Raw genomic sequence first — 21244 nt, forward strand, 5'->3', positions numbered from 1 at the left:
CCCTGGGGGTGCCACCAGCATGGCAGCACGGGCTGGGAAGCAGTTTCACAGTCAAGCAGTGTTTCGTAGCCTTTCAGGAAGAAGCAAAGATAGTGCACGGAGCCAGGTATTTGAGAGAAAGGAGGAGGAGGTGGTGAGAGGTAAGGAAGAAATCTAAAGAATTGGAAAAAAGCAACACCAGCAGCCAACAAAAGGCACTCAGGGAGCTGGCCAGTGCAGGCGGGTGGAATCCAAGTGACACCGGGGTGAAGCTGCTGCTTCCTGGCGAAGAGACTGTGGCTGCAGGAAGCAGAGGAGGCTAAGTGTGGGTGAAGAAGGGTCGGGGGTGGGAAAGCCTATATCGCTGGTTACAGGTTGTTCTGTCTCCTGCTGGAAGCTCCGTGAAGCTGCTTTCTCATACCCCCTGTTCGCTGATCTCCGACAGGAGTCCAATATGGCAGATCCGTGCTGCAGTAGCTGATAGGGGACCTTTGCATGTATCTCTTCTTGCTCTCTGTTTTCAGTCAGTTTCTTATTTCATTCGTTGCTTGGCTGAGTTCTTTATCTCTTCATTTGATGCTTAAGGTTTCAGGATTGAAGTATGACTCTGCCGGACTTAGTTTTTCTGATCTTTGCTGCAGAGGGATGGCATGGTGCTTCTGACTATAGCACCACGTTGCCTGGAAATGCCCCAAATATTTTTAATGTGAGTTAGAGAACTTCTCCCCATGGAACTACAGCTCCGGACACCAAAACAAGTTACAGTATATCACATAGTTTTCACAAGGCTGCACAAGAACTAATAAAATGATCATCATTACCCTGAATATGCATTTGGTATTGTGGTTCAATTTTCATATATGTATAAGATCCTCTTTCAACTTTGTATTGCAACACTAAAGGAAGAAAGAAAATGCTTATAAATGAATATTTGAAAGCCTGATCCTCTCCAGAACTAAACCTTTTACCACTGAGTCGATTCTGACTAGTGACCCTGTAGGACAGAGTAGAACTGCCCCATAGGGTTTCCAAGGAGCGGCTGGTGGATTTGAATTGCCGACCTTCTGGTTAGCAGCTGAACTTTTAACTACCGTGTCATCAGTGCTCTGTCTCCAGAACTAAGAGCAAAACTAAATAGCAGTTCAACAACTGGTCAACCAGCTGGTGATGACTGTTTTTTTTTTCTTATCCTGTCTTTTAAGGTAAGATTTTTTAATGTAATGTTTGCTGGATATACAGGAACCCCCTCCGCTCTCTCAGGGTCCGTGAGTTGTCTGAAGTCACTGTCAGACCAAGGGGTTGTTTTCCACTGATAACATAATCAACACAAACAGGAGAACAGCTGGGATCAAAAGTGTAAGAGCTAGAGCTAAGAGGGGCATAAAGAACACATCCTAAAGCTATGACAAAATCAACAAGGACAAGAATCCAATAGCCCCCCTCATCAAAATTTTTTAAACAAACACAGGATAAAGATGCAAAAGACGTTAAAATCGCTTTTTAAAATATAAATATAGTCCTGGGTGAAACATAGACAACCATTAGCTCAAAATAATAGTCGGTCTTTGAACATAGTGCATCTGATTTTATAATATCCATATAGTCTCCCAATTCAGCTACACATTGTATTTTCCTCTAGAGTATAGATAAGCTTGATAGCTACTTTTTACAACAGCAGAATAGAGATACTGGAGGGTCATCGTCTAATCTGTATTTTCCAGAGTTGGGTAGATCTTTGCACTCTGATATGAAGGTACGCAGTTCAGTCTCTGGGAAGCCGTTTTCTTGGTAATGCTATACAGAAGAGTAAAAGAAAGCTGTCATTAGTAAGCACCTTGAAAACAGCTTTATTCCAAATTCAAAATGGGTCATCTGGCAAGGTTCAGAGCTCTTTCTCACGGGATAGCTGAGTCACTTTCAAGTATTTTCCGGGAGATGTAGCCTCTAAGAGGTTGGTCCCTAGGTAGTACAAGTGGTTCGTGCTCGATTACTAACCTAAAGGCTGACAGTTCGAACCCAACCCACCCAGTGGTGCTGCAGAAGAAAAATCTGGTGACCTGCTTCCATAAAGATTACAGTCAAGAAAACCCTACAAAGCAGTTCTACCCTGTAACACATGGGGTCACCATGAGTTTGACTCGATGGCAATGGTTTTTTATTTTATTTTTTTGGTAGCCTCTAAAGGCACTCTCAGGCTTTGGCTGAGGCAAAGTGAGCCTGGGATTTGCAATTACCCTCCTGGGTGCTCTTCTCCAAGTCTGGTTCAACCCAAAACAGGCGTGTGGAGTCTGAGGCTGGACTCTCCTTCGGGGGAGAATTGAACCAGCCCCATCCCAGGCGTGAGAACCTCTGTCACCACGCTGCCCTGCAGCTCCATGACTTCCAGGCCAGTCTGAAGCAAGTGTCTCAGACGGAACCTAGTTCAGGTCACAAAGAAGCCTAGCTGATCCAGATTAACAGTGTATGTGGGGCAGAGGTGGGGAGGGGGCGACCTCAGCACCACCTCGGCTCTTGGGCTGTCCAGGTGTCTGGTCAAAGACCTGAATGTCATAACATACCTTTCCAGCCTGCACACCCTTTTGGAGGCCCTCTTCTTTGCAGACAGGTTTGTTTAAGGGCCTCATACTTACATCAGTTTAGGGTCAAAGATCTCTAGGACATGCCCTGACCAGAAAGGATTAGAAATAGCTTAGCTTGCCCGTTTGGCAAGTGCCCTGAGCCCATGGAAAAAGGTTAACATCTAAAATACCATCATATGAGTCTGAGGTTTGTGTCATCAAAAGTTGTCAACTCATGTTACTCTTAGGGATCTTGGATGTCACTCTCAAATAACATATGGTCCTCAGCATGCAGAGCTGAAGAGAGTGAATTTTTAGAGCACTACAGGGAGGAATTTGGGCAGTTACAACTACATTCTTTCCCCGTCGCCTTGGTGACCCAAAGCACACACCTGCCAGGCAAATACCAAGGAGAGGAGGGGAACAGCCAGTCTTGAAATCTGGCTCAAGAATGAAGCCAAGCTCTGGCTCCATGAAAAACGTATTTGTAATTATTAACTCTAAACCATGGTCTTCTCTTCATCCCTGGAGCCAATCACATGATATCATGTTTCATATCCCCCTCATGCGCAGAAAGAAAAGTCCCCAAGTGTCTACCCAAGTATAACACCTAACAGTATAAGGTTATTAGAAACTTAAATATATAGAGATATTTATTCTGCCTTACCATATTGCAAGGGGCTCAAACTGACTTTTAAAAGATCTCATATTGAATGACAACATAAATAACAATTGCTTTTCAAATCAGATTTCTAAATGTAGAAAGAGTACTTGGCTAGTACTTGCCACACAAGCATATCAATCTCTTCACTGTTCTGGAGGCTGGGCCCCTTGGTGTTGTACCATGCAGGGCCTCACAAAGTTAATGGATTCCGTTACAACACACTCCAGATGAAGAGGCAAATGTTTCTTTATGAAAAGGGGCTTAAAAAAGTTCCCCCACACAATTTTGGGGAACTGAAACTTCATCTGCTTTACCCACCCAATAACTATTGACTCGTATAATTCTAATAAAAGGTTAAAAAGCTCAATTACTTAGAGACCAAACTTTCAACACTCTAGAAATTCTGTTTCTCCTTAATTTCTTGTTTCTCCATCTTCACCTCAAAGAAATGAACATTCCATCAATTTCCCCACTTTTAGATACTAAACTTTACTGCCACTATACAAGTTCTAGAAGAATGCTGCTACTTACAGCTCTTAATAAACCTACCTTAATTGTTTCATATGTGTCAGTAATTAGTGCAATGAAGAGACTTAAAATCATGTATATAAAGAGGCTGATGAATGTGTAGAGATAAATTCTGCTAAAGAGCCAGACCAAGTAACTTTTTTGCTGCATTTTTGCGAATGTGGCAAACATGTCATCTCCATTTATCAGAGAGAAAAGGCACTCGGAGACCATGTTCAGAGAACGGAACTGGAAAAAGAACAGAGAAAGTTCCTTTTAAACCATGTTCCTTCCCACTGGAGACTTTGTTCATGATACCATATTAAAAATAATGGGACCCAATGTTCCAAGTTACCGCTTTCCAGTGAAGAACTGAGGTAACCACAGGCATTTGCTTTGTCAGGCACTTGACATGTATACTGTTCTTCCTGGGACAAGCAGCTCCTTCTTGATGCTCCTCTTAACAGAAGCAGCCTGAACTGAAGGCAGAAAGGGCCAGCCTGCACCCTCAGTGCCTTTCTGAGTTCAGTTTTACTCCTTCCCTTTGACTTCAGAGAAAAAGATCTTTGAAATACTTCTGCAGAGATACCAACCACGCCCACCCACACTTCTCATTTTAAAGTCCATTTCTTTTAAGGCAATGGTATATGTGAGACTAGTGTTCTTGTTGTTAGCTGTCATCAAGTGGGCCCCCAACCCATGGCGACCCCATGCACAACAGAACAAAACGCTGCCTGGTCCTGCATCATCCATGACAGGTTACGGATCAGATCACTGTGATCCATTGGGTTTTCACTGGCTGATTTTTCAGAAGCAGATCACTAGGCCTTTCTTGCTAGTCCATCTTAGTCTGGAAGCTCCACGGAAACCTGTTTTGCATCATAACAACACACAAGGTTCTACTGATAATGGGTGGTGGCTGCACACGAGGTACACTGACTGGGAAATGAACCCACCTCTTTCACACGGAAGGCAAGAGTTCTACCACTGAACTACCAATGTCCCCTATTTGAGACTACAGGTTTCTCTCTGTTCTACTTTTTACAAAGTCACATTTTGAGAAGGCTTATCTCAGCAGCCTGCTCTAGTGTATAGAGTAGACCACCCATCTAGTTTGTCATATTATGGTGGCTTATGTGTTACTGTGATGCTGGAAGATATGCCACCAGTATTTCACATACCAGCAGGGTAACCCATGGTGGACAGATTTCAGTGGAACTTTCAGACAAAGATGGACTAGAAAGAAAGGTCTGGCAATCTACTTCTGAAAATTAGACAGTGAAAACCCTATGTATAATATACATTTGAACTGTGGTATTGGTAAAGAATATCAAATATACTGTGGACTTCCAAAAGAATGAAAAGATCAGTCTTGGAAGAAATAGAACCAGAACGCTCCTTAGAAGCAAGGATGGCGAGACTTACTTTGGACACATAATTAGGAAAGACCAACTGCGAAAAAAGGACATCATGTTTGGTAGCGAGAGGGTCAGTGAAAACAAGGGAAATCCTCAACAAGATGGACTGACACAATAGCCGCAACAATGGACTTAACCATACCAGTGATCACGACGATGGCACAGAACCCGGCAAAGTTTCATTCTGTTCTGCGTAAGATCGCCATGAGTCAGAGCCAACTCGATCACAACTAACAATAACAACAGTATATACTGATGAATCAGATTGACTAAACATGACCTTACTGGTGGTAAAAAGCATTTAATTATCTGACATATTCCAAAAAAGGATTTGAGGCAGTTTAGTGAATCAATTGTTCTCTCAATTTGATCACATCTTACCAGTTTATAAATATGGCAATAGACAGACTGCCCTCAACATTTTAAAGCTAAATCACAAAGGAAAAGGAGTTCATTTTAAAAGGATCGCTGGATGTAAAAATTTGCAGATAGTGGTGCTGTTTGTACAACACGATGAACGTAATTAATCCCACTGAATTGGACATGTAAAAAATGTTAAATGGCAAATGTTTCGTGTACATACACTTATCACAATAAAAAAATTCAAAAGAAAAAAAACAAACAGGATAACAAGCTACTGGTACTATTCTAAGACCTTATAGTAACAGGAAAAGAAGTTGTTTATCAGTACCTTATCGTGGTAAGGGCCCAGCACAATCCATCCACAGAAGCAATAGCCTAAATAAATCATAGCTGCACAGCAGCAGAACCTCATGACATTGGGCAGTGCTGCCTGAAGGGTCAGAATAAGGAGCTGGGAAAGTAAGAGAGGTCATTAGAATCCCTTTGGCCTTCAGCGAAGCAGTGCAGTAACTGAAAGAGAAATACCAACAGCGTGGAGATCCGTGGAATTCCTTACATTGTACTTCTGAAAAAACCCCAGGTATCGGATGACTCCAAGCCACACAAGCATGGTAGAAGTCCCAAGAAGTATGCTACAGACATCATAACTTGTTAGACTCTAAGATAGAGTGGGAAAAAATATATCAGATTATATAACAGAAATTCATTCAGGCAAGAAATATTTATTGAGTAGCTATGGGCCAGGCATTTTTCTAGGTGCTAAGGATAAAACAAGGAGCCCTGGTGGCACAGTAGTTAAAGCACTTGGCTGCTAACTGAAAGGCTGGTTTGAACACACCAGCCACTCTGTGGGAGAAAGATGTGGCAGTCTGCTTCTGTAAAGATTTATAGCCTTGGAAACCCTATGGGATAGTTCAGCTCTGTCCTATAGGGTCACTATGAGTTGGAATCCACTCGACAGCAGTGAGTTTGGTTTTGGTTTTGGTTTTTGAAGGCTAAAACAGTGACCAAATAGAAAACATTCCCTGCACTCATGAGGCTTACATTCTACTGAGGGGAGAGAGACAATAGAAAAAAATGATAAAACTTCTGGTATGTGAGTTGGTGGTAAGACGGAGAAGAAAAGTCAGGGGAGGCAATAGGAAATAGGTATGGGGCTGCAATTTTAAGTAGGGTGACCAGGGAAGGGATCACTGAAAAGTGAGGAAGCAAGTCAAGCAAAAAACTAGGAGAAGAGTTCTCCAGGCACAGGGACCAGCAAGTGCAAAGGCCCTGAGGCAGGAGTGTTCCTGGCAAGATAGTTGACTCTGGCTGGACAGCAGTGAGCAATAGCAAGAGTATGAGGTCACAGAGGAAAGGGAGGCCGTTAATATAGGGCCTCCTGGGTACTTTACCAACTCTGTCTTTTACTCTGAATATGCTGGGGAGATTTGATTGCTTTGAGCAGAGGAATGATATATGATCTAACTTTGGCTGCTGTGGTTGAGAGCAAATTGTTGAGTATTGAGGGTGATGGTAGGAAGCCAAATGAGGAGGTTATTGAGATAATACAGGTGAGAGCTGATGGTGGTTTGGAATGAACCTGATAATGGAGGAGGTGATGAGGTGATTTTTGAAGGCAGACTAACAATATTTCCTCTTGGATTAGACATGCAGAAAGGGAGAATAGTAGAAAGAGAGAAGTCCAAGATGAATTTTAAGAAACTGAAGAGAGTTGTCATTAATTGAAATTACAGAGGCTCTGAGAAAAGCAAGGAATGTGGTGGTGGAGATTCTAGGAGTTTTAGATATGTTACATTTGAGAGGTCAAGTAGACATCCAGGTGGAAATGTGGAAACGACAGTTGTGTATTTGAGGGAAGAATTTCAAGCTAGAGATACAGATTTGGAAATCATTGGCATATAGACACTATTTAGAATCATGGGACAGGATGAAATCATCAAGACAGTGAGTGTAGATAGAAAAGAGATGTCCAAGCACTGCGCCTGGGAATACTGTCACCTTAATAGGTTGGGGAGATGAAGAACCAGCAAAGGAAACTCAGAAGAATGGCCCGCGATCTAGGCGGATAAACAGGTTAGAGTGGCAGCCAAGTGAAAAAAAGTGCTTAAACAAAGAGGGCGTGAGCAACAATGTTAAAAACTGCTGATAGGTCAAGACGAGGATAAGTAATTGATTATTGGCTTTAGTAGCATGGGGCTCATTGGGGATCTTGACAAAAACACTTTCCATAGAGTGGCATGACAGCCTGATTGCAGCAGATATAAGAGAGAATGGGAGGCGCAGAATCAGAAACAAGATTAACTACTTGTTATAGATTGAATTGTGTCCCCCAAAATATGTGTTGTAAATCCTAACTTCTATGCCTGTGGTTATAATCCCATTTGGGAATGGGCTGTCTTTGTTATGTTAATGAGACAGGATTAGTGTAGGGTGTGTCTTAAATCAATCTCTTTTGAGATAGAAAAGAGATCAAACAAGCAAGTGAGAGAAGCAGAGAAACGGGAAGAGAGATGCCAAGCCACATGAAGATTGCCCAGGAGCAGAAGATCAGAAGAGACAAGAATCTTCTGCCCGAGGCCACACAGAGAAAGTGCCTTCCCCTAGAGCTGGAGCTCTGAATTTGGACTTCTAACTCCTAAACTGTGAAAAAATAAATTTCTGTTTGTTAAAGCTATCCACTTGTGGTATCTCTGTTACAGCAGCACTAGATAACTAAGACACTACTCTTCTGAGGTCTTTTGCTATAGAAAGAGTAGTTGGTTGGCGGGAGGGATAGGGTGGAGATTTTATCTTTTTAAAAGGGAGAAAAAACATGTTAATGGGAATGACCTGGTAGAGAGAGGGAAATTGATGATGCATGAGAGAAGAACACTAGCTAGAGCTATGATTTTGAGTAAGCAAGTTGGCATTGCATCTGGTAGGCAAGTGGAGAAGCTGGCCTCAGATAGTAGCCTAAATAATATATCCACAGTAACAGGAGAGAAGGCAGACTATATGGGTACCGATGCTGGTGGGTAAATAAGTGAGGTGGGAGTTGGTGGAACTTCTGTTTCTTTTTCCCATTGTTCCTGTGAAATAGGAAGTAAGGTCATCGCTGACCGTGAGGATGAGACAGGGTGTTAGAGGTTTGAGAAGAGAAGAAAACACATGAAATGGTCATCTATGAAATAAGGGGAGTGAAGAGGTAACAAAAATGTAGAAAAATTGTTGGATGCCATTAAGGGCTCATTGAAGTTAATGACAGTTGAGGTAGATCAAAGTAAAAATTTGCTGCATATATTACCCTTACTCCTTTTTTTTTCCCCTGAAGCTAAAAATCTCTTACGATGATATATACTATCACCACATGTGGTGGAAGCTGTTCCATGTTGACTAAACCTATCCTCTCCTTCCTGGGCACATGCCTGGGCTGCATTCCTAGTTCCCCTTGCAGTTAGATGTGACTAAGTTCTCTCAGTGGGATGTGAACAGAAGTGATGTCTGCCACTCTTGAGTCAAGAGACTGTAAGACTTGGAGAGCATCCACCATACCATGTTTTCCCTTCCCACAGACTGCACCCTGTTTAGGAGGTGACCTGGCTTCAATCGTGCAGTCTGGGAGGGTCCTTAAAGGGGACTGGTAGAGGGAAAAGGTGGGAGGAACTTGGGTACATGAAGAACTGTGTGGAGATGAGCCACCCACCAACTTGAAAAATCCAACCCCTGAAAATTGATTGCCTCCAGCTATTCTTCCTTATGACGATTACATAAGAGACAAATAAGCTCCTTATCTTATCTGAGCCATTGCACTGTGAGGCTTCTGTCTAGGAATCTGAATTATAACAGGCTCCCCAGGTGATTCATGCTCATGCTCAGTGGCAGTCAAAGCTAAGAACATGAGCAAAAACACGAGCAAGATTAGTTTTGTTTATTTGGTCTTTTGTTTTTTTGGGGGGGAGGGAAGAGTTGATTTCTAGGCTAGGTTAAGTCTTAACTTACAATGGATAACCTCATAGCAGCACATCAATGGAAAAAGTGAGAAAATGAGAACTTTCTCACACTGAATGGACAAAGGAAACAATTGCAAGCACGATAGAATGTTGACCTCAGTTTCCTCTCCACCTCTACTCTTTTTTGGTTGAGAGTCTATCCTTTCTTGTAAGAATAAATAAACTTCTCACCTTAGGTATTTTGGTATCTTTGAGGTGTATAAGAATTAATAGGCTCTACCCCCAGAGTTCTGGTTCAGTATGTCTAGCATGGGCCATTTTTACCAGGCACCCAAATGATTCCGATGCAGTGGTTTATGGATCATACTTTGAAAAACTCTGCCAAAGAGACTTACAGGCCAGATTTAAGAAAATTACTGTTACTGTTTTTCAAGGTTACTGAATATAAGGTTTAGAAGAAATCATTTACTCTGAAAATTCTCAGATTCTGGAAAAATAAATTATTATTAATCCAAATCTGATGCTAAAGATGGCATGAAAAGGAGAAAATTTTACCTTAGCTTGGATTTCCATTTTCAGAATTGATCCAATGATTGTCAATATATCACTAATAATAATCATAATGTACCATCCATTGACAAATTCCATTTGATCAGAAACAGAAACTTCCTGCTTATAATGGAGGAGGAAAAAATTGACAAATTCCTTTAGGGAAAAGAGAGGAGAGCCACAGTGAATTTCTCTGTCAGTCAAAATGACAGTAGCATTTAGAAGGCAACAACCCCTACCTGCTGAAGCTGAAGTCCTCTAATCACAGACCGAACACAGAGAATTAGTGAAGTCAAGCAGGTCAGGATGACAAAGGCATCAAAGATCATCATGTAATGAGTGTTCTTCTGAACTGGAAGGAAAGAAGATTACCTATTTATGTAGCAGGACATTAACATGGTGGTGTCTCCTTTTTCTTTTTTTTTTTAGCGTATAGTTGTTAGGTACCATTGAGTTGGTTCCGACTCATAGCAACCCAAAGTACAACAGAACAAAACACTGCCCAGTCCTGCACTTTCCTCACAATCATTGCTATGTTTGAGCCCATTGTTGCAGCCACTATGTCAATGCATCTCTTTGAGGGTCTTCCTCTTTTTCACTGACCCTGTACTTTACCAAGCATGATGTCCTTCTCCAGGGACTGGTCCCTCCTGATAACATGTCCAAAGTATGTGAGACAAAGTCCTGCCATCCTCCCTTCTAAGGAGCATTCTGGCTGTACTTCTTCCAAGACAAACAGATTTGTTCATTCTTCTGGCAGTCCCTGGTATATTCAATATTCTTCACCAACACCATGAATTAAATGCATCAATTCTTCTCTGGTCTTCCCTATTCACTGTCCAGTTTTCACATGCATATAAGGCAATTGAAAATACTATGGCTTGTGTCAGGTGTACCTTGGTCCTCAAAGTGACATCTTTGCTTTTTAACACTTTAAAGAGGTCTTTTGCAGCAGGTTTGCCCAAGGCAATGCATCATTTTATTTCTTGACTGTTGCTTCCATGGGCAGTGATTTTGTGGATTCAAGTAAAATGAAATCCTGGACAACTTCCATCTTTTCTCTGTTTATCAGGATGTTGCTTATCAGTCCAGTTGTGATGATTTTTGTTTTCTTTATGTTGGGGTATAATCCATGCTGAAGGCTGTGGTCTTTGATCTCCATCAGTAAGTGTTTCAAGTCCTTTTCACTTTCAGCAAGCAAGGTTGTGTCACGTGCATAACACAAGTTGTTAATGAGTCTTCCTCCAATCCTGATGCTCTGTTCTTCTTCATAGAGCACAGCTTCTCAGATTATTTGCTCAGCATACAGATTGAATAAGTATGGTGAAAGGATATAATGCTGACACACACCTTTCCTGATTTTAAACCACTCAGTATCCCCTTGTTCTGTTCAAACGACTGCCTCTTGGTCTACGTACAGGTTCCTCATGAGCAGAATTAAGTGTTCTGGAATTCCCATTTTTTGCAATGTTGTCCATAATTTGTTATGATCCGCACAGTCGAATGCCTTTGCATAGTTGATAAAACACAGGTAAACATCTTTCTGGTATTCTCTGCTTTCAGCCAAGATCCATTTGAAATCAGCAATGACATCCCTCATTCTACATCTTCTTCTGATTCTGGCTTGAATTTCTAGCAGTTATTTATTGATGTGCTGCTGCAACCATTTTTGAATGACCTTCAGCAAAATTTTACTTGCGTGTGATATTAATGATATTGTTCAATACTATCCACATTCTGTTGGATCGCTTTTCTTCAGAATGAGTACAAATATGGATCCCTTCTAGTCAGTTGGCCAGGTAACTGCCTTCCAAATTTCGTGGCATAGACGAATGAGTGCTTCCAGCATTGCATCTGTTTGTTGAAACATCTCAGCTGATATTCCATCAATTCCTGAAGTCTTGTTTTCTGCCAGTGCCTTCAGTACAGCTTGGACTTCTTCCTTCAGTACTATCGGTTCTTGATCATATTCTACCTCTTGAATTGGTTGAACATCAACCAAATCTTTTTGGTACACTGACTATGTATTTCTTCTATCTTCTTTTGATGCTTCCTGCATTGTTCAATATTTTGCCCACAGAATCCTTCAAAATTTCAACTTGAGGCTTGAATTTTTTCTTCAGTTCCTTCAGCTTGAGAAATGCTCAATGTGTGCTTCCTTTTTGGTTTTCTAACTCCAGATCTTTGCACATTTCATTATAGTACTTTACTTTGTCTTTTTGAGCTGCCCTTTGAAATCTTCTGTTCAGCTCTTTTATTTCATCAATTCTTCCATTTGCTTTAGCTACTCTACATTCAAGAGCAAGTTTCAGAGTCTCTTCTGGCATCCATTTTGGTCTTTTCTTTCTTTCCTGTCTTTTTAATGACTTCTTGCTTTCTTCATAAGTGATGTCCTTGATGTCATCCCACAACTTGTCTGGTCTTCAGTCATTAGTGTTCGATGCGTCAAATCTATTCTTAAGATAGTGTCTAAATTTAGGTGGGATATACTCAAGGTCATACTTTGGCTCTCACAGACTTATTTTAATTTTCTTCAGCTTCATCTTGAGCTTGCATATGAGCAATTGATGGTCTGTCCGCAGTTGGCCCCTGGCCTTGTTTTGACAGTAATATTGAGCTTCTCCATCGTCTCTTTCCACAGATATAGTTGATTTGATTCCTGTGTATTCCATCTAGTGAGGTCCATGTGTATAGGTGCCATCTGTGTTGTTGAAAAAAGGCATTTGCAACGAAGAGGTCATTGGTCTTGCAAAATTCTATCATACAATCTCTGGCGTCATTTCTATCACCAAGGCTGAAGTTTCCAACTACCCATCCTTCTTCTTTGTTTCCAACTTTAGCATTCCAATCACCAGTAATTATCAATGCATCTTTATTGCATGTTTGATCAATTTCAGACTGCAGAAGTTAGTAAAAATCTTCAATTTCTTCATCTTTGGAATTAGAGGTTGGTGTGTAAATTTGAGCAATAGTCATATTAACTGGTCTTGCTTGTAGATGTATAGATATTATCCTATCACTGACAGCGTGGTACTTCAGGATAGATCTCAAAATGTTCTTTTTGACAATGAATGCGACATCATTCCTCTTTAATTTCTCATTTCTGGCATAGAAGACCATATGATTGTCTGATTCAAAATGGCCAGTACCAGTCCATTTCAGCTCAGTAATGCCTGGATGTCAATTTTTATTGCATTTCTTTTCATTTTTGACAACTTCTAATTTTCCTAGATTCATACTTCATACATTTCACTTTCGGATTAATGGATGTTTACATCCGTTTTTTTTTTTTTCTCATTTTGAGTCGTGCCACATCAGCAAATGAAGGTCTTGAAGGCTTGACTCCATCCATGTCATGAAGGTCAACTCTACTTTGAGGAGGCAGCTATTCCTCAGTCATATTTTGAGTGTCTTTCAACTTGAGGGGCTCCTCTTCCAGCACTATATCAGGCAATGTTTCACTATTATTCATAAGGTTTTCACTGGCCAATTTTTTTAGAAGTAGATCGCCAGGTCCTTCTTTCTAGTCTGTCTTAGTTTGGAAGCACCACTGAAACCTGTCTACCGTGGGTGACCCTGTAGGTATTTGAAATACTGGTAGCATAGCTTTTAGCATCACAGCAACATGCACGACAAACTGACACCACCAACAGCACGACAACCTGACAGATGAGTGGTGGACACATATCCTAAGGGTGGTTATTTAATACACATTCTGAAAACTAGTCAAGTTTATCACTTACTTGATCCAGATACGTGCCAGTCTTTGCATTCTCTGATGGCAATGTCATTATCTAAACTTATTTTAATTCTTCCACTATGGGCCTTGTTGTCAAATATTATCTGCAAAGAACAGAAAATAGGTATATATTTATATAAATACCTATTGTTTTTGTAGCCCAGATTCCTTTATAAATTAACTAAAAAACAACGCTTTCAAGGGGACAGGAGACCCAAATTCTCATCCCTGACCTGTTGCTAATTCTGTTCAAGCTTGGGAAGTTTCTTTTATTTCTCTGTGAAATAAGAGAGTTGAACTAAATCTTCTACAGAGTCCTTTTTATCTCTTAAACCTCATGTTTCTTAGGATAGTATTCAAGCCCTGGACAACCTATAAAACAAAGAGTACCTTCCCCTTCTTACCATCCTAACTACCTCTAGATGCCCTTCTGACACGAGCAAGAGCTGGTACATCTGTACTTTTCCCTAATTCCTAGCAAGGCCTCAGTTGGGGCTGGATGTTTAGTGCTACTGCAAGTCTTACTAATACAGAGGTGCATTATTTCAGTCTTGAGACATTTCAGGTGGAGCTTTTTCTACTTTCATTCTGGGCTTAGAGTTCTTAGTCACTCTACCACCACATGAATTACAAAAGACATTGGTAGCAGGGAGTCAAAAGCCATGTCTTGCTTCAAGGATAAACTTTGAGGACGTCGGGAAGAGTATTCTGCTTCTATGCCAGGTGTCAAGCAGGACAAAGCTATTCCAGAACACCTTCGATAGTCCTTCTACTGTCCTCCCCTGCTAGTCCCCCTTGCTTTACCCCATGCAGGGACAGAGATGGTGAGGCAAGAAAAGTCCATTTTCTTTCTGCCTCCTCGCTCAGGTTCTGAAGCAAAGCATACTCAGCATCCTATAAAGCCTGATTACTGAACAGTGAGGTATTCGAATCTTTAATATTAATATGTCTTTTAAGGAACTGTTCTTAACATCAAATACATGCCCAGCTCCATATTATTTACTCCAAAATATAGTTTTGGCTTATCAAACCAGTAAATTCTGTCAAAAGACCATTAGCTCAAAGATATTATAAATTTGCAAATGTCTGATATAGTTAAGCACCAATTTGTTACAATACAAACTTTTACACTAAGTTACTTAAGATGGTCACAAAGAACAAGCTGAAAGAAAGGGGAATTAAACTGAAATGCCAGAAAAAACACAAGCCTCGTCGTCTGTAAAATTCTGAGCCTTCAAATCACTATTAGTGTAATTCATTTGTTCAAAAAATGTTTGAGTACCCAGTATATAGTAGGTACTGTTCTAGGTATTGGGGAAATGACAGCGACAAATCTGCAAAAATCCTCATCCCCACGGAGCATAAAGTGATCGTAGGCAAAAAGAAAGACCCTTTTATGATCATGAATTTTCTACTCGTGCTCTACCTGTCTGAGCTCAAATCCAAATCTTCCACTATGAATTAGGAATTACTCCCCCTTCCTCCCCCCATCTACCTCACAATGTACTGGAAAGATCAAATCAAACGTGATGGAGGAACACTTTGTGAACTGAAGTATTTGCAATTATGACTGTAATATCCACATGGGAGTATCTAATGAGACAGATGAAAAATCGAGGCTTGAACCAATTTGCCTAAAGTTTCATAGCCACTAACTGGTGAACTGACTCAAATCTAGATTCGTCTGATTACAAAGCCCACATATTTTATATCAGGTTTATTCTGCTCCCATTGATGTTTACTTATGACAATAAAGTTGCACTAATGGCCTTCATTATTAAATCACCTTGTAGGATAGAAGCTCTACAATTCTATGAGATCCACTGCTAAATCTATAGTGCAGAGGAATAGCTTGAGATGAGTCTAAAATAATGTCGAAAACAAAACAAATTGCATGTGGCTAGCAGGTCAGGTTGCTTTTACCACTGTATTGAGTCATATGAAAGGGTCTAGATTTCACAAGTGTTTCATTTATTCATTCAACAAATATCTGAGTCACCTACTACGGACTACGGAAAGAACAAACAAATCTGTCTTGGAAGAAGTACAGCCAGAATGTGAGACTCACATACGTCTCACATACTTCGGACATGTTATCAAGAGGGACCAGCCCCTGGAGAAGGACATTATGCTTGGTAAAGTACAGGGTCAGTGAAAAAGAGAAAGACCCTCAATGAGATGGATTGACACAACAGCTGCAACAACGGGCTCAAGCGTAACAATGATTGTTAGGATGGCGCAGGACTGGGCAGTGTTTCGTTCCACTGCACACAGGGTCACTATGAGTCAGAACCGACTTGGCGACACCTAACAACAACATTACGTTCTTTGAGGGATGAAAAGATTAATAAAGTGGATTCTGCATTTAAGGAGCTTCCAATCTAGCAGAGTTGATAAATACCTAGAAAACTCTAAAATACAGGAGAAAGTGGTAAGCCTACAAGAAAAGAAAGAAAGAAACAGAAAAGAAAAAAGAACTGGGAGTTCAGAATACAGAAAGCATTTCTAACTAAAGAATCACAAAAGGATCCATGAAGGAGGTAGCAGTTGAGCTAAGCTTTGAAGGATTATAAAAATTCCAAAAAGTAACATTTTTAAAAATCAAGAGAGACAGAGAAAATAAGAAAAGATAAGAGACTATAGATGATAATACAATTTTTAAAAATCAAGTAATACTGATAATTCATAACCTGCTGGTAAATATTAGGATCAAAATTTGTAAGTGAATTTAAAATAATTTTATTGTTTCACTGCTTTTTCCTATTAAATGTTATGCATAATTATTGGACTATATTATATTCTGAAATTTTTTTAACTTCAATCTCTGAAAACTTGATTTTTCACAGCCAATCAGTTAAGTCTCATGGGTGTAGCTTTTTATACAAAGTACTGTTGAAGAGGTAATAGAAATCTGACAAATATGAAGGCAAGTTGCATCAAATGCTGTCCTGCATATGACCAAACAGCATTGGGTTACTATGATCTTTTTGAGAGGATGAATTTGCATTAGCGCCATCTTGTCCTCTCTAGAGAGCATTAATAGCTCTATTTTCAACTAGAATATAAAGAACATAGAAGTGATAGGTTGATCTGGAGGGGGAGAAACAAGGAAGGCACTGTGAGCAATGCCCAAGGCTCAGTAACAAGAATCTTTGGCAATAACCTTCAGTAGACAGACACAGATTACAAAGAACCAAGCATACACAACCTACAACCCTCTGTTCCTTTTATATTTCAACACCTACTCTGTGCCAGGCACTGTTGTTGGTACTGGAGACACAGCAGTGAACAAGACAAGGTCCCTGCCCTCTTAGAACTTAAATTGAGGTACAGAAGATAGATAACAATAAACGAGGTGTTATAACAAAATAGAATTAGCTGTATCAATGTTTCCCCTAAGCACATTCAAGTGGAAACATCCTATATAATTGATCATATATTAATACAAGCATCTGAAACATATAATTAGATAAAACAATTTTTACCCAGACTGGAACCAAACTCAGTTTAGCCTACACTTACAGTCAGAGTAAAGTCGTAACAGTCGGGGAGCTCATGGTGACGAACTGTCTGCAGATTAATGGCCTTCAGTTTAAATTGAAGCTCCACTGTTAGGAGTCTAGAAAACAGAGGAGACTTTAGTACAGCGGAAAGTCACACACAAACAAGTTATACTCCCACCGGCTTCCCTTACCTGTGAAAGTCCAGTGTTAAGTTGAGTTTATTTTCCTCTAGTGTTCCAATGTGAAAAGGCTCATCTGGCTCTACAAAGAAACATTCTGACATAGAAAGGGGGAAAACAAACGAACATGATATGGTACCTGAAATAAATAAATAAAACTGCATTTTGAAAAGATAATACACTTTAAGTCAAGATATTCAAATCCTAGTATTTTTCTGAAATAAGATTTTTAAAGCTAGACATCGATACCATTTGGCTGCAGAGACTCATTTGTTTTTCAGCCATAAGTGACTACAACATTTATGAAGTAGATAAAAAAAACCCAAAAAACCAAACCTGTTGCCATCAAGTCGATTCCGACTCATAGGACCCTAGAGGACAAAGTAGAACTGCCCAACAGGGTTTCCAAGGAGCGCCTGGTGGATTAGAACTGCCGACCTTTCGGTTAGCAGCCGTAGCTCTTAACCACTATGCCACCAGGGTATGAAGTGGATGGGGGTAGAAAAAGATCATTAGAATTCCATAGATTACATCTTCCTTCCTGTCTTTTTAAGCCTACATAAACTTTCAATCTCCCCTTCCTTCCTTTGTATCCTAAGCATAGTATTTGAAACACTTGCAGTGCCCAAGACAAGACGTGCTAAGTAGTTTAAAGAATCTAATATTTTAAAATACTATGTGTTGACAATTTTTCCTCTATTAGCACTTCAAAAAAAAAAAAAAGAAGCCAGTACCTTAGAAGACTTTCACTTTAGTCTTTTACTAGTCCTCTTAAAAAAAAGTACCAGTGCCTACTGTTAAAAGTATCCTAATACGTATTTTTGAACTCAATGTCCTAAGCTAAAGTTTAGGGTAAAAATTACAAATTAGAACTTTGTTAATAAGGAAAGAAAATCACTTTTGAAAAAGCTATGCTACTCTAAGTTCTAGTTGTCCTTCTTTGCCCAATCCGCCCCCAAAGATACTGAAGAGTTAAATGCTATTTGGTGGAGAGACTCTTATACACAGTAAGAATTTGCAAGCAAAAGTCTACTTAAGTGGCTTGTTCAGCATGAGAGGCAGTGCAATGCAGTGGCTAAGAGCATAGACTCTGGAGCCAGATAGCCTGGGCCAAATTCCAACGCTACCTCTTACTCAGCTTACTTAACACTCTGAGCCACACTTTAGTCTTCTATAAAATGGAGATAATAATAAAGCTTGCCTTGTTGGGTTTTTGTGAGGATTCATGATAAAAAGCTTAGAACAGTGCCTGACACATAACTCTCTCATAGTTCTTACTACACCCTGATAGCACAGACCAAATCAATGTTTTTAGAGATGAAATTACTAATTTTAAGTATAAATCAAGGAGCTAAAAAGCGAAGTTCTGGGTTACAGAAGAACATCACCAGTTTCAATTTCTGGATCAATGTCAAAGGTGTCATTTCCAGGACAGATGGTTCCTTGCTTGTAGAAGTGCTGACAGATTGCCATGGCAGATTGCTCGGTACCTTTGTTCTCATAAGCATGATTCCCAACTGAGATGTTGCGCAGCTGCAAGTACTTCAAGCAAAAAAAGAAACAGAAAATGGGAACACCAGCCAGGGTAGAAGTGAAGCCGTAATTTCCCTCCCCTCCCCGCCCCTGAAATGGGCAGGTCTTGCCCTCCCCCTGTATGGAGACACCCACTCTGATATGCACAGTGAGCGACTTGCTACTGTGCACCGTGAGGGCACATTCAAGTGGGAACACCCTATATACTTGATCATGTGTCAATGCAAGCACAATGAAACCTGTGAGAGCGAGAACTCGACAGAACTGTCTTGTTTTTTCCAAGTCTTGCAAGTTTTCTTCCTTTGACAGGGTGCAGTCTTACCACATTTTTATCGCTCTCTATTAGCTGAAAATACTTGCGTTTTCCCTCTCTAACAGGTTTCTGCCTTACAGAGGTTCCAGCTTTCGCAGGGTTTTACTGTCTATGAAATGTGTTGCTGTTAGTTGCCATTGAGCGAACTCTGACTCATGTGTGCAGAGTAGAACTGTGCTCCATAGGGTTTTCAAGGCTGTAACCCTTCAGAAACAGATCACCAGGACTGTCTTCCGAGGCTCCTCTGGGTGGGTTCAAATCACCAACCATTCAGCTAGTAGTCGACCACTTAACCATTTTTGTCACCCAGGAACTCCTATTATGAAACATATAACTAGATAAAACAATTTTTATCCAAACTAGAACCAAATTCAGCCTAGCCCACACTTAGAGCAAGTGCCTTCTCTGCAGAAGGCAGAGAGGACTGGTAACGAGAGTTCTGGGACCAAGTCTCATTTCTGTGACCCTGGGCAAGTCACAAACTCTGAACTTCAGGTTCTGTACCTGTAACATAAAGGGCTTAAACCACATAATCTCTGAGGTCCTTTCTTACTTCTAAATAATTTCAAATTATGTTTACCTTTGAACTATTTCTTGTAGGTCCTATTATCCAGAGTTCTGCTTTACTTTAATTACTGTAACATAAGAGGTGGGATACAATTGTTCCAAACTTACCAGCAAAACCCTAAAAAAAATTTTTTTAATTTACTCTTTACAAGAATACAGTTTAATCACTTTCGTAGTAACATTCCTCTGCCCTAGTGAGTCCTCTAAATAAAATAAAATATTACTTTTACACATGAGAATCTTATGGTATCTTAGAATAATTATCAATGTAAACTCTTAATGGATTTCTGTAGATGGAAACAAAGTGTTTCAGAGTTTACTGTAAACATTATGTTTTGGCACAATTGGTGATATAAAGATAAGGATATGATCCCTGTCCGGCTTGGAATTAACAATTTAGTGGGATGGACATAGAGCTAAATAATTCTACTAAAAGATGCATTGTAAAACATGCTATAATAGATGAAGGAATTTCCACCCTGGGCTATGGGATGGATTTTGAACTGGGCCTTGTCAAGGTTACCAATGAGCAACATGTTACCAAATCTGACAGTTCTCAGTCCTCATGTAACTTAACTTCTCTGTGGTATTTGATGCAATTGATCACTTTCTCCTACAATGGAATATATTCTTCATTTGCTTCTGGGACACAGGCTGCTCCTTCTCACTCTCCTTTGCTGAGACATTCTTCTCTTGCCAACCTCTACATTTTGGAATGCTCTTGGATTCAGTTCTCTACCTCTTTATTCATATTCTCTCCAGAGGTGACCTCAACCAGTACCACGACATTAAACACCATCTCTATACTGATGACTCTCAAATTTTTCTGTCCACCTCTGACCTCCACAAAATTCCATACCTGGGTAGCCATCTGCCTGCCTACATGATTCCTCTTCGGTGTTTAAAAGGAATCTCAAACTAAATGTGCAAACAGAAAAAAAATCATCTTCTTCCACAATAATCTCCCACTCAATAAACGGTTCAATAAAGTTATCAGGTGATCAGGCCCAAAACTTAGGAATGATCTTTGATATGTCTCCTCTCAGACTCCATTTCCAACCCACCAGAAAATCATGCATTTCTTTCCAATTATATCCTGAATCTGATTACCTCTCATCACCTTCCCTGCAAATCACCCTTGTCCAAACCACCATCATCTCTCACCTGCACAAATTAGGCCTCTTAGCTGGTCTTCGGGCATCCAAGCCTGCCTCTCACGACAGTCTAGTCTCCATATAGAAGCCACAGGGTTGTTATGAGGAGTAGGTGAATTAATGCGTGTAAAGCCCTTAGAACAGGGATGCTCAAAACATTAACCTGCTCAAGACTCTTGTTCTTGCTGTTCCTTCTCCCTGGAAGGCCCTTCCTTGAGATAGCCCCAGGCTGCCCACCCACATTTTCATCTGCTCTCGGCTCACATGTCACCTTATCAGAGAGGGC

At 40.4% G+C, this 21244-nt stretch overlaps 1 protein-coding gene across 3 annotated transcripts in view; it reads right to left on the minus strand.

Moving 5' to 3' along the window:
• Positions 1 to 619: 619 nt before the first annotated feature.
• Positions 620 to 21244, minus strand: part of MCOLN3 (mucolipin TRP cation channel 3) — a 34667-nt gene continuing 14042 nt past the window's right edge. For all 3 annotated transcript variants that reach the window (XM_023731621.1, XM_004369113.2, XM_004369112.2), the window contains 10 exons: positions 18780 to 18933; positions 17404 to 17488; positions 17232 to 17328; positions 13714 to 13813; positions 10210 to 10322; positions 9977 to 10126; positions 6046 to 6147; positions 5818 to 5940; positions 3751 to 3957; positions 620 to 1773 (listed from right to left, as the gene is read on the minus strand). In XM_023731621.1, coding sequence (XP_023587389.1) covers positions 1639 to 1773; positions 3751 to 3957; positions 5818 to 5940; positions 6046 to 6147; positions 9977 to 10126; positions 10210 to 10322; positions 13714 to 13813; positions 17232 to 17328; positions 17404 to 17488; positions 18780 to 18933 — 1266 coding nt within the window. In that variant the 3' untranslated portion in view covers positions 620 to 1638. The remainder of the gene's footprint in view (positions 1774 to 3750; positions 3958 to 5817; positions 5941 to 6045; positions 6148 to 9976; positions 10127 to 10209; positions 10323 to 13713; positions 13814 to 17231; positions 17329 to 17403; positions 17489 to 18779; positions 18934 to 21244) is intronic.

Source organism: Trichechus manatus, unplaced genomic scaffold (assembly GCF_000243295.1).
Source record: "Trichechus manatus latirostris isolate Lorelei unplaced genomic scaffold, TriManLat1.0 scaffold00003, whole genome shotgun sequence".
Classification (NCBI taxonomy): Eukaryota; Metazoa; Chordata; class Mammalia; order Sirenia; family Trichechidae; genus Trichechus; species Trichechus manatus.